The following is an 18,856-nucleotide window of genomic DNA, read 5'->3' as shown; positions in this document are numbered from 1 at the left end:
AATAGCATTTTGTAGAAGAGCCTTCCATGATTTGACAACACTGCAGCAACTAGTTTGCTGTTTGGCGTGTTGATAAATATGGTTTCTCATGTTATATTTTGCTTGGGTGATTTAAAGAGTCTGAGGTACAAAAAATTTATTGCATCATAACCTTTTAGCCATTCATCATAAGTAAAAGTATAGATGTAATTATCTTAGCTCAGTTTTCTCAAGATTTTCCTAACCCTTTAAGAATGGGAAAAAAAAGTTACGTTAAGGACAACTGGGGTATTATACTACCCCACCTAAAAATATAGATTTTTATACAAAATATGTTTAACTTTTTAAATTAAAATGCGTGCTTTTAACAAAAGTATCAATTTTCTCAATGTTTTTTTTAATAAAAGTGATATTTAATACAATTTATTCAAATAAAAACAAAATATATCTTCTAAATAAGGCAGCTATTGCAAACAATTTTGCTACGAGCCTTGCAAACAGAATGGCTACATGATGCACATTGCAGACGGTTTTTCTGTCATGAACACAAGAACACATATAGCATCTTTTAATGTGCTGCTCTTGAATTGAATCGTTGACCTTGATATAATAGGTTATTTTTTTTAAATACTTGGCAAAGATTATTATTTGCAACTATTTGTGGAACATTGTCATTTGCATCAAATTTTTTAATAAGACTTTTTGATAATTCTTTTAAAAATTCTCTTGTTCTACGAGAAACCCCATTTTTATAATTCAGGTGAATTGACAAGAATAAAATCAAAGCTTTGTATGCTGCAATATCCAAAATATTACAAAACATTGTAAATGGCCATCGGTTACTCTTTCAGCGACTGGAGTAGCACCTGACAACCTAGTCTAACGTGTCAACTCCACCTTTATATTTGTTTTAATCTAGAATAATACATGGATTTTTATTATGGTTCATAACAATGTCACTACTGTGATGGAAGGTTGATAAAAATATTACTGCTTTGTTTTTCTTAGGTACATTATTCAACACCACATACTCCATTTACTCTACCAATATATGGTTACAAGTTTATGCAGTAAGTGGTTTCAGCATCACATAATATCCATATTTTCATTCCATATTTTCCTGGCTTAATAGGTATAAACATCTTAAATGGAAAATGTCCCCTAAAAGTAACTAGTTGCTCATTGACATTACATTGTAGTTGCTCTTACATTTAGTGATAAACATTTCCCTTATATTTCTTAAAGGTGCAAATTTGTCTTCAAACTGTCTTTGATTTCTTGTTTCTCTCTCATCAAATCGAATGCATCATCGCAAGTTAACAAATCGATCTCTTTGCATTAAAGCAGAAAATATTTGTATGTCATCTAATCTACTCCAAAGTACTTGGAGTAGATTAGATGGCATACCAATATTTTAATATTTCAATAATACTCTAATGCTCTGGTTTTTAGAATGGAACACTCCAGCTAAGAGAAGAACTCCAATAAACTCATAAAATTTATTTACTGTCGTGTCAACCCATCTGTCTAGTCTTATTCTACAAGCTTCAGCATTAGTGCAGTTGACAATAATTCTAATCATTTCTGGTGTTATAAAGAGTTTAAATGCAGTATCCACACTTTGACCGCAAATCTGAGCTGCAAACCTTGTTGGGCCAGTTGGTTGTTGAATAATATTGTGTGTACGTGGCTGAGCAGCATCTACACATGGAAGTTTACCCCAAATTTCCTTACCATTCTTTGAAATCATGTTTTTATCTAAAATGTAATTTTCCTGAACAACTTCTTCATCACTTTCATCAGAGATGATAGCCTCTGATTTATCGTCAGTTGTAATAATACCTTTTTCATCATCTGTAAGGTTTTTGTCAGCTGAGTCATCACTTGAAGATACTTCATTTAAAGCAAAAATAATATTATTAGCCTCGACTGCAGCATTTCTTCTTGGGCGACTCATTATATTAATTATATCTATTCTAAAAAATAGTTTCATGGTTTATCAAACAAAGTATGTGTAAATATATAACAAATATTTCAGGCATTATTATTTTGTATCAATAATATAAATATTTTTGACATAAAAATAAAATGTATGCGACATGAGCACACTACTGTTGTTACAGTAATTGTATATATATAATGCATATATGGTATAATTTACTCATAAAAAAGTTATACCCCATACCTATTAAAAAATAACTAAAACACAAGCAAGTGTTAAACTATACATGATTCATATAAATATCTATTGATTCATTAACTAAAAAATGAGAAAACTTTTATGAGGTATAAAAATACCCCAACTGTCTTTAACGTAACTAAATTTTCAACTAACAATATTATTGTCAATTGATTAGTAAAACAAAAACATTTTACACTAACAACTTCCTTAAATGATAATAAAAGATGTTCTGAAGTGGCAGTTCAAATAGACAAAATTTGTTGATGTGGCAGTTAAAAATAAACTCCTCTGGGGTAGTAAAATACCCCGCCGTCCTTTAAGGGTTAAGATGAGGCAACCAGGCCTGTACCACAAGTTCTAAATGTGGCAGAGTATAAGTAGAATAAAAATTTTCTAAGTTTGTTTTAAACATATGTTTAAAGAAAAAAAATTTGTAGGTTATTTAAATCTCAACTACAAAAGGCTTTTTTGAGTTTATTGAGCTATTTGCATTTGATGCCATTTCTACTTGGAATTGGGTATTTTTCAATTTTAGTTGCCTCAAGTATTCCACGAGATTAAAACGTGTAAGCCTTAAAAGATTAAATTTTGAGTGGTAATCTGCTGAATCAGATTAAACCAATGTTTAATCTGATTCCGCAGATTACCATGAATAATTTTTTAAGTTTCAAGTTCATACACTTGTCTTTGATGAGGTGCTTAGTAGAAATGTCTTGGAGAAATCTGTATATATAATATTTGCAGCGTAGCCTTGGTACACCACTTTCATTAAAATATTACAAGATATAAGCAATTTTGTCAGACATTCTCTCTTTGAAAAAAAACAATGTTGTTCTTCAGTAATAAGAACATTTTTTTTACAAAAACTTATAATTTTCTTTTGTTTTTTGCTTTTAGAGTTTTACAGACTACTGACATGTCTTTTATTTTGATGCTTTTTTTAAGTATTATTGTAACATTAGATTTTTACCAATTATCTGGTAGTTTTCCCATTAAAATTGGTCGATTGAAAAGAAGTGTTACTAGTAACACAAACCCATTAGTGCAAATTTTTAGAATATGTGGATGAGTACCATCAAAGCCTGTAGATTTTGACTCATCCAGGTGTCTCATTAGTTTTAAAATATATAAATGTGTATATATATATATGTATATATATATATATATATACATATATATATATATATATTTATATATACAACCCTCGGAATTAGGAAAAATGAGGTTGGCAATAATTTGCCAACCTCACTCTTTTAGAGGTCAGCATCAGGTCGACAAAAATTATTTGATACAAAGGTGTTACCATAAAACATAGAAACAAGGTCAGCAATTTTTTGCCGACCTCAAATACTTTCAAGTCGGCATTGCCAAATGCCGACCCTAATTCCAAAGGTTGTATATATATATATATATATATATATATATATATATATATATATATATATATATATATATATATATATATATATATATATATACATATATATATATATGTATATATATATATATGTATATATATATATATATAAGTACAAATTGCTATTTAAGTATGATGCCATCAGTGTTGCTTTATGCAGTGCTAACTTTGCATTACATATATAACTATTTCTAATACAGATCATGGGGAACCAATCTCAACCAAAATAAACGTAACATTTAGGAAAAAATGGGAGAAAACACTCTAAAGAATATCAAAATAGTTTTTAAATCTATTAGCGAAACACTGTCAAATTGCCCTTATTATTGATGAATTTATTTGATTTACATAATTAAAAGTTATTCAAAAAAAGTTATGCCATTTTTATTTATTTTCAAAGTAACTTAGTTAAATTACTGTTTTGTAGTACATTTTCTCTGGTTCTTTTTTTTTATAGTATGGTGTTTGTCCACTTCCTGATAATTCTCCTGAAGATAGCTACTTATACCAGATTACTGTGAATACTGGTGATCGTATTCATGCTGGGACAACTTCAAAAATATATTTTATATTAGCTGGTAAGCTTTAAAAAATCAACGTATTTTAAAAAATTCAATAGATATAGTTAAACTGCATCTGAAATTTCAAACTCTGCAAAAGTGTCTTATTTTTTTTTTTTTTTTTTAAAAGAATAATCTTGGCAGGTTCATTGAAATTTTTTTATAGTTATATGCAGATATTTTTTATTGTGATACTACCTCTAAAAAAACATTTTTCTCTTTACACCCTTACTCTCGATTAAATTATGGTTTTTATATTAGAGTTTTCCTTTTTCTAGGTAAGTTGTCTTTAGTATGGCTAAGGTAAGGAGCCTCTTCTGCTCCTACTATTGTTTTGAAAATTAATAAGTGAAAGAAAATATTACAAAGAAGACACTTGACAATAAATTATCAAGTGTCAACTTATTAGTTAAGCATATCAGTTATTTAAAAAAGATAACTCTCATTATTTAAGTAATAAATGTCGGTTAGTTTAAGGTTGGGGGAAGGAGAACAAATATTTATATCAACCATGATACCTAAAACATTAGTTTGCGTTAAAACCATCAAAAAGTTAACTTAGTGTTGAAAGCAGTACATTGCATTGATATCAAAGGTTTCTGTACTCATGAGATCAGTTTTTTATCAAACATAAAGTAAAGGTATTAATTTTTTTTAATTAAAGCATTTTATAGGAGATATTGCAAAAACAAAGACGCACAGACTAATTGATACTGAACGACAATGTTTTCAAAGATCAGCTTCTGACTCTTTTATATTAACAACACCAAACTGTTTGGGAGATCTAACTTATATTCGACTTTGGCATGATAATAATGGTGGTGGTTGGTACTTGAGGTAATTTTAAATTAAATTAATGATATTATCTCCATAATATCATTATGAAGAATGGCAACCAAGATAGATATTTTGCGTGCAATCAATTTTTTTATATTTTATTTAAGAAATGTTGAAGTTCTTGACCTACAAACAGATAAGCGATATTATTTTATGGCAAAATGTTGGATTGCAATCGACAAAGGTGATTGTTTATTAGATGTTACAATACCAGTATCAGCTTCTGATGAGTTGACGCATTTTAGTTATTTGTTTACAACAAGAGTACGAAATGATTTTTTTGAAAAACATTTGTGGTTCTCTATTTTTACTCGTCCACCAAGAAGTATTTTTAATCGTTGTGAACGATTATCTGTTGCTGTTTTATTAGTTGTTGTGCAAATGACAGCTAGTACCATGTTTTATGGCAAAGTGTCAAATGATCCAGTAAATAATAACAAAATATCAGGAATAAATTTTTCGTGGCAACAGGTTTGTTTCTCATAATTCTAACAATTTTTTATCTAACAATTTTTTATACTTCATTAAAGTTTTTCATTAAAAGAATTTAATTTTAGTAAAAAATTAAAATATTTTAATTTTCAAACACTTTCATTACCACAACATTAACACAAAGGAATATTGACACTTTCATTACCACAACATTAACACAAAGAAATATTTACACTTTCATTACCACAACATTAACACAAAGGAATACTGACACTTTCATTACTACAACATTAACACCAAGGGATATTGATACTTTCATTACCACAACATTAACACAAAGGAATATAGACACTTTCATTACTACAACAATAACACAAAAAAATATTGACACCACAACTTTTGGCACTGATTAGTGAAAATAGTATTTGGAAAAGTTTAGAAATTCTTTAAATATTTAATAAAAAAAGATCACCTGTGTTTATGATCATATGCTTTTTAATATAAAAATAATAATAAAAATAGAAATTTTATGCTACCGGTTCAACAAGACTCCCCATCAGAACTTCTAGTTTTCAATTTTCTAGTTCATTTTGGCTTTTTTTAGAACTTTTTTGTTTTTTAGAATTTTTTAGTTGAATGCAGTAATGAAAGGATCAAATTCTTCTTACTTCCATAGCAAGTGCTTTACTGCTTTACTAGTCTTCATGTGTTTTTTATTTGAAGTTTTTGTATTTTTTTATGTTTATAATGTCTTTTTTTAATGAAATCTGTTTTTAGATTTATGTTGCATTAGTTTCTGCATGTATTACAGTTCCAGTAGAAATTATTTTTGTTCATGTGTTTCATTTAATAAATCCATATTACAAGTTTGCCCTGAAAAAAAAAGGTAAAATTTGTTTTGTTTTTTTATAATAAATTTTTAACATAATAATGCAAAACAATACAAAAAAAGTGTTATTGTTTATTAATGAAAAAATTAAAAATTGTTCACGTTGTTAAACAAGATTTACAATATGAGGTAAATTTTTGTATAGATAGGTATGATATAAGAAGCCAGAAGAGAATTTACCTTAATTTCTACTTATTCTTGCCAACATTTCTACTTGCCTTACTAACATCTCTGTTTGGTTCAGTTTCACTTTTATTTTGGATTGTGTTTTGGTTAAAAAATTTGATCTTTTTCAGGTTGTGTCCTAGTTTGACTATTTTGACTTTAAAACATCCCATATTTTGATCTGAATTCTATATGTGACTATTAGGGTTGAGCTTTTACCGATTTTTAAATTTACCGGTAAAACGGTAAAAAAAATCAAAATTTACCGGTAAAATCGGTAAAAAATAAAAAGGCATAAACAGACCATAAAATGCAGTAATAAGTAAATAAAACACATTAGTGTTAGTTTTGAGATTTATTTTTGGATAAAAAATTAGCTTTGAGAAAACAAAGTGTATCAAGTAAGTCGTCACTCATTCTGCATAGTGATTTCGTCGGTTAACCGTTTCAAAAACCGGATAACAGTTCCCATCATTTTGCGGTTAACCGACTATTCGGTTACGGAGGGGGGGGGTTATAAAGGAGGGGGGATTTTTTATAAAAAATTTTAATTTATAAATTCAAATTAAAAAGTTTTTTACAAAACACGAATAAAACTTTTTAATTCTAGCGCGGCTTGCTGTCAAATGCACATTTTCTTTCAGCCGTTTTATCATAATTTCAATATAATTTAATTTGCTTTTACTTTGGTGAGAAATAAAGTTCGACGATTTTTAAAGCTTGTTTTCGCTGAACTTTTTGTTTTTATTTGTAACTGATAAAATTATTTTTTAATTTTTAGTACGATTTTCATAGAGTTTTTTAAATCTAAGATATAAATTTAACTTTGATAACAAGTAAAAATTAATAAACGGGGGGTCTTAATAAGCTTGGGGTGGGTGGGAAAAATAATCAAAAATTAATAAAGGGGGGGGGGACGTTTATTAAGAACTCGAGAGTAAAAACATGGAAGAAGACATTACAAAAAAATTACACATAAAATCGTACAAACATATTAACAACCACTATCAAATATATATGCACTATAATTACAAAACCACTTTACGTCACGGAACATTCTAACGTTTAACTTAATATAATTACAAATTATAGGCCCTGCAAATTTTTTTTTTATCAAAATGTTTTAATATCAGCGGATTTTTAAAAGCATTCTCTCATATAAAAACATTTGATCAGGAAAAGAAAGATGTTATAAAGTTAAATTGCGTGTATTTAAAAAACTTATTGTTATGCATAGATAGAAGCATGGATAAACTTGAATGTTCTCAAAACATCTTGGTCCGGAAAAATAATTTAAAGAACATTTGATAACACTAAAATACCGCCAAATTTACAAATAAACGAATTCTATTAATTCAAAAAACACGCTGAGTAAGCAAAAAAAGTTCCAGAATATTCCGAAAAATCTTTCTTAAAAATTTATTGTTAAAGTTGCATAAGTAATAAGTAATACTTTGAGATTTCTATTGTAAATTGTTATAAGAATATATTATCAAACAAAACTGATTAAATTAACATTTAAATTAATAAAAGAAATTTATTATAATCTTTTATCAATTAAGATATCAATTAAGAAGATGTCAAACAATAAGCGTCATAAGTAAGTTGTTACTTTCTATAAAAATTTTAAGTCGGTTTTTATTATTCGAAAATAGATATTTGATATTCGAAGAAAATCAGGTTAACCGAAAAACCGGATAACCGGCGAAATCACTAATTCTGCATCGAATTTTTGTCACAAATAATCCAGCAGCAGAAAAGGCTCGCTCAGATTCGACACTTGTTGGTGGGATGGTTTCTAGTGCATTGAACAAAAGTTCAAGGTTTGCAGTTCTCTTTCCGGTCGCTTCATAGACCAACATTTCTTTTGAAATGGCCTTGAATTCATCGTTTGAATTGTGTCGCTGTTTTTTGGCCGAATGCTGAATTGCTTCCTTGAGTTCCTCTTCAAGAGAAAGTGGATTTTTGTCAAGAGTTTCTGAGCCATGCACTTCTTGAATAAACTCCAGGTCATCTGGATTTGTTGGAAAAAGCCAAGACAGCAAGTTTTTGGTGGTCTTTTGAAGTACAGACTTCGGAAGCATATTGAAAACTTTATGCTCTTCAATGTCAGACAAGCATTCTGGATTGGAAAGGTATCTGTACAAGCTTACAAGATTGCTCTGCCTTCTCTCTTCAAAACGTCTCAAAATTGCACTCTTTATTGCAATGCAAAGAGGTGAATCTTGTTGCTTCACAAGAAACTTGAAAATTCCTTCAGCAATAAGAAGAGTTGCATTTTGTCGGCAAATTTTAAAGTAATTGCTAATTTCTGCTGCTAATTTGACTGGTTCAAGAGCAGCAACAATGTCGGATAAAACGTCTTCTTCATCATCACTACAAATCAAATGTGGAGAAATGTCCTTCAATACTTTTCTGATTGAATGTTTGACTTTGAGGAACTGTTGAATCATTGACAGCAGACTGTTCCATCTTGTTCTGCAGTCAAGGATAAGTGAAACTTCTTTTCTGTGCTCTTTCTTAATTTCTTCTTGAAGGACGTCATTTTTGACAGGCGATTTTCGAAATAACTTGACAATTTTTCTGACTTTTGTGATGACAGATTGCAAGTAAACTTTCACTTTCGGAATGGGAATGTTTTCATCCATGGCGGCACGAAGAAAACTGACTTCGGTGTCAGATTCAGATTCGTCACTGCTGACTTCGTTGTCGTCGCTTGTTTCTTCAAAATGAGTTTTGTTGGATTTGTTGAGAAGGCTTTTTGTACAGCACTTCTTGAACGGCCAAGTGTATTCCGTGGGTATAACAAGTTTGATGCTTGGTTGGAACCAGTTTTCTGAACTTAACCATCATGGAAGCTCTGTCAGTAACTGAGCAGACAATGCTGTCGCCTAGTTTCAACCCAAATTCTGCCACTTTTTCAGTGACAACAGCTGCAGCTTTTTCAGCCAGCAGAGATCCGGAAGCCAGCAGAGATCCGGAAATTCTAGTCAAGCCCAGATTCCAGTGATTGTTTTTTTGATGAATATTAATATTCATGTACCTTCGATTTTTCAAAGAAGTGTACTCATCCAGTGTAATTGAAAAGTGTTTTCCCATTGTCACTAAAGAATTGAAAGTGTTTTTAAGGTCATTCCTTACGGCAGTTGCAAACTTTTTAACTGACTGGATTGCTTGTTTGTGATATTTTTTGGGAAATCATAACCTTTTTCAGACATTGCAGATCGAATGAAAGAGCTGTTAACAATGGCATTGAAACTAAATCCATCCAGTGCTGTAAGTCTTGAAATCACTTCTTCAATTGATTGCTTTTGAAAAAAAATTGAAATCTTAGGCCTTTTTGATTGTGATGCAGCTTTTGGTGTCACTTTTTCCTGTGTTTCCTTTTTGATTCCATGTTTCTTGTCTAAGTGATACCACATTCCAGTTGTGGAACTTGTGTATTGAGTTGTATTTCCACAAATTTTGCAAGTAACTGTTTTCCCTTTGTTTAAGGTGTAGTGTTTCCAAGCGTCCGACATTTTGCCAAAACGCAAATCAAATTTAGTGATCAAGACCACAATAAATATGAATGATGAAGACTTTGCAATGACATCGCAAATGGCGGTTGCTTTTTTGTAACGGTGAAAAAGAAAGAAAAAAGAATCATCTAGAAAAAAACAATTACTATTAAAAGTAAAAAAGAAAAATATATATATTAAAGAATAAATGAAAGCATTAACAAAATTAAGCCAAAAGAAAAAAAAAGAAAAAAAATGTCAATCAAATACAACAACAAGATATCTTTAAATTAAAATGTATGAAAAAAAAAAAGAAGTTAAATGCTAAACAAAGTTAAGAAAAATATGGAACGTTTTTATAAATTCGAAAAGTCGAAGATGGAGCAAAAATATATACTTTTTAAAATTTATTTCTATGTTTAAATGTTGTGTAATTTTATTTTTTCTGTGATTTTGTCCCTATTTTTATGTTTTTTAATATTATGATATATGTTTTGTTTTGTGTGTGTGTGTGTGTTTGTATTGTGTTTTAATGTTCCTGATTTTCTCGTTTGTTGACTTTTCCTATACATTTTTACCCACCTAATCTATTTTTATCTGTTAGTTGGAGATTTCAATTATTTTATATTAGAGTGTGACGTGTTTATTTTAAGTTTTTTGGATTATTATTGTAACGGTTTTATTCTATTGATTATAGTTGTTAGTATTATTATTATTTTTCTTTTTTATATTCAGTCTGGTTTTTATTTTTATTTTTGTTTGTTTTTTTTGTTGTTGTTTATTATAATTTTTTGTATCTAAAAAATCTCCTTGGATGTACTTATTCTTTATTTTACTTTTTATATATGTTAAGTATTTAAAACTATTTAATTCTTTCTGTTTATTTTAGTTAATTGGTTTTATTTAGTGTAAATTTATAAATATTATACTCAATATATTATTTTTTATGATTATAGTGTTATCATTATTATTAATTCATTGTTCATCATTTTTATTATTATTTGTGTTAAAAAATATTTTTTTATATCAACTTATAGGTATTTACTCAATATTAGTTTTATAACTATTTGTAAATGACCGTGGATGTAATATCGTTTTCCAAAATACATTGATTGATAAATAAGTCACAAGAAAGTAAAAACGTTTTTCTTAAAGTGTTTAGACAAAACTAAACCAACAAAATCACTTTTCAAGCATAACAAACAACAGCTTTGTTGACAGGAAAATGAAAATTAAATTTTTAATTAAATTTTTAATTTATTGGTCGAGCCATTTCAAGCACTCTAAAACATTTTCAAGCATCCTTCAACGTTATTAAAAAAACAATATTTGCCGAAATTTACCAACATCATTTTACCGGTAAATCGGTAAAACAATTTTACCGATTTACCGGTAAATTTTCGGTAAAAGCTCAACCCTAGTGACTATTTTGCTTAATGTTTTACTTGGACCAGGTATTTCTGGAGATAATTTTAATAGTTTAAATTTTAACAGTTAATAAATTATCACAATTATTCATAATGGTTATAATTCATAAATGGTATCATTAAATTTAACTATAAAAACATTTGATAGGTAAACTTGTTTGTAGTTTAATTGTTAGTTATAATTTTAATATTTAGTAATGTTAATTAGTAATGATAGTTACAATGCAACTTGATTGCTATCACTTTAATAGTTTATAAGGTTCTATATTAGCTGATGGTACAAATCCAGTTGTTCTTGAATTGGTTGATCAACTTGGAGTTGACAATATTAGTCAGGAAGCTTCAAACTGATGTTGGTAAAAAATATTATTTCTTTGATAACTATTTAGTTCTCTTCTTATCACATAACTTCCTTTTTTTTTAATTTAAAGTGCTGTATTAAGCCTTCGATTATCAGTTTTTTTTTTGTTGTAAGAATGAGAATCTTGAGCTTGTCCTTATACATATAGTATACTTTCTTAGGACATGAAGGATTTTTGTTAGTTTCCATCAAGTTTTTCTTATAGTTTTATTGCAGTATTGTTAATATTGCAAATAGTGTTGTTCCTATTGGTCCTATTGCTGAACTTAGTGGTATGCAACTTGTTACTTCTAATTTTTTTACCCAGAACACTTTGGTGCTTATTAGAAGTGTATGATTTCTCCACAAATTCCTTTCTTTTTTAAATTTATAGAGTAGGTTGTTATGTTTAAATGTAATGGTACACTTTGTCAAAGGTTTTAGCTAAGTAAAGACATAGAATGTCAAGTGGTATTTGATTCACTAAGCATTTTATGGCATTTTAAGTCAAGATTTTCCAGAAGATTTTTAATGCAGCTTTTTTAGGGACAAAGCAATGTTGGTCTTTGAAAAACAGTTTGTTACTTGTGGTTGGTGAACTATTTTTTTTAACTAAATTTTTGAGCATTTTGCATAATACGAATGTTAGTCTGATTGGACAGTAATTGCCAGGTTTGGTGGTCTTTCCTTTTTTAGATATGGCTGTTATGTTTGTTTCTTGCCATGCGTCAGGGACTTTACAGAATTTAAGATATTTTAACCATTTCTTGTAAAGTAAAAATAGTGGATATGATTATTCTTAGACAAGATCGAATGTATGGATTTGTTGCAACTTTGGGTTTTGTTGTCAAATGTTTCCAAGAGATTTTCAATTTCTTTTTGATTTTAATAAATGATTGTATAAATGTTGATAAAGATTTTGTTTTAAATTATCAACATGCAAATTTACTATTATATATTATATTATCAAAATTTAAAATGAAAAAAAAGTTTATAATTGAAAAAGTTATAATGAATAAAAAAAGTGAATTAAGGTGAGGTTTATAATTATAATATCACAAATTTTTGCCTTTAATTTTTTATTAATTTTGTTTTTACCTAAATGTTTGGAATTATTTACAAGTTTAGGTTTATTTAGTTTTAAATTTAATTGTTAAAAAAAGGTAAAATTCAAATTTTTATTTTTGTAAATATTAAGATATAGAATCTTGTTCAACACTTGATGAGAATAATTTCAAGAAAGAAATCAAAAAAAAAAAAGATTTTTACTTACCTTATTGGGCAAAGTATGTTACATGGTCTCTTTGTGTTATTGCTGTTCTCTCATGCAGTTGCGTTGTTTTGTTATATGGAATGTCTTTTGGAAATAAAAAATCTTTAGATTGGTTAATAAGTGTAGTACTATCCATGGTAAGATTTTTTATGCAAATCAAAATGTTCATAAATGTGAATGTACTGTTTTTAGTTTTTGTCGCATTGCTATAACATTCTACATTTTTGTGGGTGTATGTATATAAATATATATTATGTTTATTTTGATTGATTTAAACCACAAACTTATGTGTTTCAGGCAAGTTCCATATTTCTTTTTCTTATTTAAATATTGAAGCATTAAATTTTTTTGTAGATCAAGGCTGAGTTATTTTTTATTGAGATAATTAGAGACATCTGTGTCTTAAGTTCAAAACAGGTTAAAATGATAAAAAATATTGTTTTAATAAAACTGATACAAAAATGAATTTTTTTCTTAAATTTGTGAACAAAAAAATACAAAATTATTACTGTTTCGCCCATCAAATTTTGAAGAGAAAAGATTTGCAAAATATTGCAAATGCTTTTATACAACCACTAGCATACCATAGAAATAAAAATGTATATATATACAATATATATATACAATATATGTATGTATATATATACATATATATATTTATATATATATATAAATATATATATATATATATATATATATATATATATATATATATATATATATATATATATATATATATATATATATATATATATATATATATATATATATATAATATACACACAATTATAATATATATATATATATATATATATATAATATATATATATATATATATATATATATATACACACTATTATAATATACATATTATAATAGTGTGCTTTGAGTAAAAGAATTCACCCATTTGTTGGGAAACTAGGTTTGAATCCACAGACTATTCTTTTATGTGCTTTTGTTTAGCACCACTTTACTGAATCGCCTATTTCTTTGTTCTATATCGCTCTCCTTCATCTCAAGACTGCACACTTTTTGATGTTATTTCTGATTAGATTGACCAAGCCCTCAATCTTTATCCTTTAGCCAATATTGTTGTTGTTGGTGACTTTAATGCTTATCACACTGAATGGCTTGGCTCTAGTGTCAGTGACTCTGCAGGCGTTAAGGCCCACAACTTTTGCCTTTTTCAATCTCTAACTCAAATAGTCAACTTTTTAACTTGTTTTCCAGACAAACTGAATCATTTAATTTCTCTGCTTGACTTATGTCTTGTTTCTGATCCTAGTCAGTGCTCAGTTTCACCTCATTCATCCTTAGGTGCTTCTAGTCACGGTTTGATCTCTCTAAAACTATTATCTTATTTTTCATCATCGGAATCCCTCTGTCATCGTACTTCTTACAACTACCTTGAAGCTGACTGGAACTCTTTCCGTGATTTTCTTCATGATGGCCCTTGATACAAAAATGAATGAGTAGAAATCTTTCGTCCTCCTGCTGACAAATGTGCTTCTTACATAACTTCATGGATTCAGGCTGGCATGGAAACTTTTATTCCCTCTCAACACTTCCAAGTCAAGCCTAACTCTTCTCCATGGTTTTCCACTCATTAAGCTGCTGCAATTATTAATCGAAACCATTACTTCCATATTTATTAGCAAAACAATTTTCCAGAAAATAAACATCTTTTTACTGTTGCTATAAAAACCATTGTAAAAAAGTTTTTTCTAATGTCAAAGCCCACTATTCTCAGGTCACAAAATCTCATATTTCGTCTCAAAAAATTGGCTCTTGTGACTTAAACAACATCTATAATAAAGACAAATCTTTTATTCCATCTCTCTTGTATAATTTAGACTTTGTCACCTCACCAAAAGACAGTGTTGAATTGTTTGCTAAAAAATTTTCATCGATATCATCTTTTGATTCCACTAGTTGTATTCTACCTGATATAGTCAACAAACAAGTTGATCCATTGCTTGACATTCGTATTACTCCAGTTCTGTATCTATAGTGATTTCCTGCTTAGACTCTTCTACACCTTGTGGTCCGGACAACATACTTGTTATAGTCTTGCAGAAGTGTTCTCTGGAGCTGTTGTCTATACCTTCAAAACTATTTAACAAGTGCTTATCAGAGTCTTGTTTTCCAGTCTGCTGGAAAGCGGCATTTGTTATCCTTATTTTCAAAACCTCTGGAGAGCAATAAGACTTGTCTAACTACTGTCCCATAAGTCTTCCTATCATAAGCAAGGTTTTTGAGTCTTTTATAAACGAACACTTAATCTCTCATTTTTATTCTAGTAAATTACTTTCTGATCATCAATATGGATTTTAATCTTCTTGTTCTACTGCTGATTTGCTAATAGTACTAACCGATAGGTTTTATTGTGCATTAGATAGAGGTGGAGAGGTTAAAGCTATTGCTCTTGACATTTCTAAAGCTTTAATAAAGTTTAGGATGCTGGTCTTCTCCATAAGCTTTCTTCTTGCAGTGTATCAGGTAACATCTTTAAGATTATTGATTCCTTCCTTACCAATTGTATTATAAAAGTTGTCCTCGATGGACAGCACTCTTCTTCATATCCTGTAATTTCAAGGGCTCCTCAAGGTTCTATGCTTAGCCCTATACTCTTTTTAATATACATTAAAAATCTTCCAGATATTCTCACGTCTAAGGTGGCATTGTTTGCTGATGATACTACCATTTATGCTTGTCTTGATAAGAAGCCAACGTCTCTGATTGTTTGGAAAGGGTATTTGAGCTTGAAAAGGATCTCACTTCTGCTACAGCATGGGGCTCACAGTGGCTGGTAAACTTTAACTCAAAAGTCAATTTTTTCAGCTAATTCTTATTGCAATAATCTAGATCTTCCTATATTTATAAACAATAATGTACTTGATGAGTCATCTACCCTTCATCTTCTAGGATTAACTCTTACTTCCAATCTTTCTTGGAAACCATGTATCAAATCAATTACAAAATTAGCATTTGCTAAGGTTGCATCTCTTTATTGTGCTCGCCAATTTCTTACTCCAAATTCTATTCTCCATCTCTATAAATCTCAAATTCATCCTTGTATGGAGTACTGTTGCATTATCTGGGGCAGATCTTCGAATGATGCTTTTTCTCTTTTAGACAAGGTGCAAAAATGCAATGTTAACATAATTGGATGTGCTCTTTCAGCTAACTTTCAACCACTGTCACATCGTCGTAATATTGCTTTTCTTTCTCTTTTTTATAAGTACTATTATGGGCTATTATAAGTACTATTATAAGTACTGTTCTAAAGAGTTAGCATCTCTAGTGTCATCTACTAAAATTCATTCTCGTTTTACTCATCCAGTAACTCCAACTCTAATAGTGGTTGCTTGCAGCTTTGTTGGAAGTGAAGATGTTGAATATGTATATTTATATTTATATCTATATATATATATATATATATATATATATATATATATATATATATATATATATATGTATATTTATTTATATATATATATATATATTTATACAGTGTTTTATATGTGTATATATATATATATATATATATATATGTATATTTATTTATATATATATATATATATATTTATACAGTGTTTTATATGTGTGTATATATATATATATATATATATATTATATATAATATATATATATATATATATATATATATATATATATATATACACACACATATATGTACAGTGTGTATATATATATATATATATATATATATATATATATATATATATATATATATATATATATATATATATATATATATATATATATGTATATATATATATATATATATATATATATATATATATATATATATATATATATATGTATATATGTATATAAATATATATATATACATATATCATATCATAAATCACTTGCTTTGATTCATGGTTTAGTTACTGTATATATCTCAGAACAACTGGAAATAGTAATTTGTTAATATCAACAGGCTATGTAATCTTGAACAATTATTTCTGATTTCAATTGGCACGCTAATGCAATGAAATGTGCTTTCAAATCTGACAGTATCTATGATAAACAAAAAAAATTTTATAAGCAGAAATATAAGTTTCTAAAAAAATAAATACACAACCTACGTTCAACTTTATCTTAAGTTTTCTGCATCACCATCTAATGCTTATTCATAAAAAGTTATTAACATCTTACAAACTTTATGCAATCAAAATAAACAGTTCAGTTATAAAAAAAAGAATACAAATTTTTAAGCAAACTATTATGGTGAATAGAAGAGGTGTGTACAAATTGCATAAAACACAACAAACTTGAAGAAGTTATTTGTCCACAACAAAGACATTGTTAGTAATAGTCAGTCACTGAAATAAAAGATATCGTCAATAAAAGTCAATCACTAAATAGTTTAGATGATTTAACGCTATTTCTTAAAACTATAAGCAGTTTCAAGAACACCTTCAGCAAAATGAACAAAAGACTATAATATATCAAATATGTAATATATCAATGGATATATTATATATTTGATATATTGGATGGTAATTCTGCTATTGATAGTATCTAAGCGTATCTTTGCAAATTAAATTTCCTCTTGGAAACTTGATTTACAAAACAGTAGTTATCATTTGTATCATATCTGTGTACATGTGTGTGTGAGTGTGTGTGTGTGTATAAACAAACCTAAATCTTTAAATGACGTTTTATATGTCATTTAAAGATTTACTTAGGTTTTATACCAAAAGTTATAAAAAATTTTAATTTTCAGAATAACTAAACTTTTTTTCAATTTCTTCAGGTTTTTATCCTAATATTTATCTTTTTTTTTTTAATTTTTTTTTTTTTAATTTTTTTCTTTAATTAGAAAAAATAAGTATTAATAATTTTATTAAAAGTTTATAATACAACAAGAATAGGTTAATTTGAGTATTATTTTATAAACAATTTTTTTTCAGGCTTTAATATTTTTGTAGCACTTTTATAGCAATATAATAATAATAATAATAATAATAATAATAATAATAATAATAATAACATTGTTATTGTTATTTATAATAATAATAGTAATAATAATAATAATAGTAGTAGTAGTAATAACATTAATAATGTGAAGATGATAGTATTAATAATAGTATAAAGGTATTATAATAATGATATATTCAATAAATTTTCAAACATTTCATACTATCATATTAGTAACGTTTCCTCAAAAAAAATTTATATGAAAAAAATTTACATATATACAAATGTAAAATTTTTTTCATATAAAATAAAATTAAGATGTTATAATTTTTTTTCTAAATATATATAACATGTAAATAATTAAAATATATATAACATGTAAATAATTAAAGTATATACAATATGTAAAATATTTAAATATATATGTAAATAAAAAAATATAGGTTCAGCAAATATGAATTATACATTGAATTCAAAATTTTATTAATAAAATTAATACACACTAAATTAATAAATTTACTAAACTAAAATTTAAATTAATATTTTATGTTATTTAATATTTAATTTAATATTTTTTAATGAAAGGCAATGGTAGACTTTTACTTTATTTATTTTTTTATTTTATTTTACTTTATAGACAATGTTATCATATTATAATTTTTTACATATTACTATGTTTTGTGTTATAATTTTTTATCTATTGCTGTACTGTATATAACTGTGTTTTTAATTTGCCCTTTTATTTTTGACTTTTTTTGTAAGGTTCATGATGTATTTGTAATGCAACCCATAAAAATCTTTATTATTGCAATAATAACAGCTCTTGCATTAAAAAAGATTGATGATAAACAAAAGTATTTTGCTGATGACCAAGGTATGTATTATCAATGCATAAGTGTTTC

General features: G+C 27.5%; 1 protein-coding gene across 3 annotated transcripts in view; it reads left to right on the top strand.

The window, feature by feature from the left end:
- The window catches only part of LOC136071939 (uncharacterized), a 200,667-nt gene that overhangs the window by 155,302 nt on the left and 26,509 nt on the right, over positions 1-18,856 (top strand). For all 3 annotated transcript variants that reach the window (XM_065797810.1, XM_065797812.1, XM_065797811.1), the window contains 6 exons: positions 4,036-4,156; positions 4,813-4,975; positions 5,083-5,446; positions 6,185-6,293; positions 12,927-13,138; positions 18,717-18,828. In XM_065797810.1, the coding sequence (XP_065653882.1) occupies positions 4,036-4,156; positions 4,813-4,975; positions 5,083-5,446; positions 6,185-6,293; positions 12,927-13,138; positions 18,717-18,828 (1,081 nt within the window). The remainder of the gene's footprint in view (positions 1-4,035; positions 4,157-4,812; positions 4,976-5,082; positions 5,447-6,184; positions 6,294-12,926; positions 13,139-18,716; positions 18,829-18,856) is intronic.

Source organism: Hydra vulgaris, chromosome 05 (assembly GCF_038396675.1).
Source record: "Hydra vulgaris chromosome 05, alternate assembly HydraT2T_AEP".
Classification (NCBI taxonomy): domain Eukaryota; kingdom Metazoa; phylum Cnidaria; class Hydrozoa; order Anthoathecata; family Hydridae; genus Hydra; species Hydra vulgaris.
The sequence above is the reverse complement of the archived record's forward strand: the minus strand, read 5'-3'. Positions and strand labels throughout refer to the sequence as shown.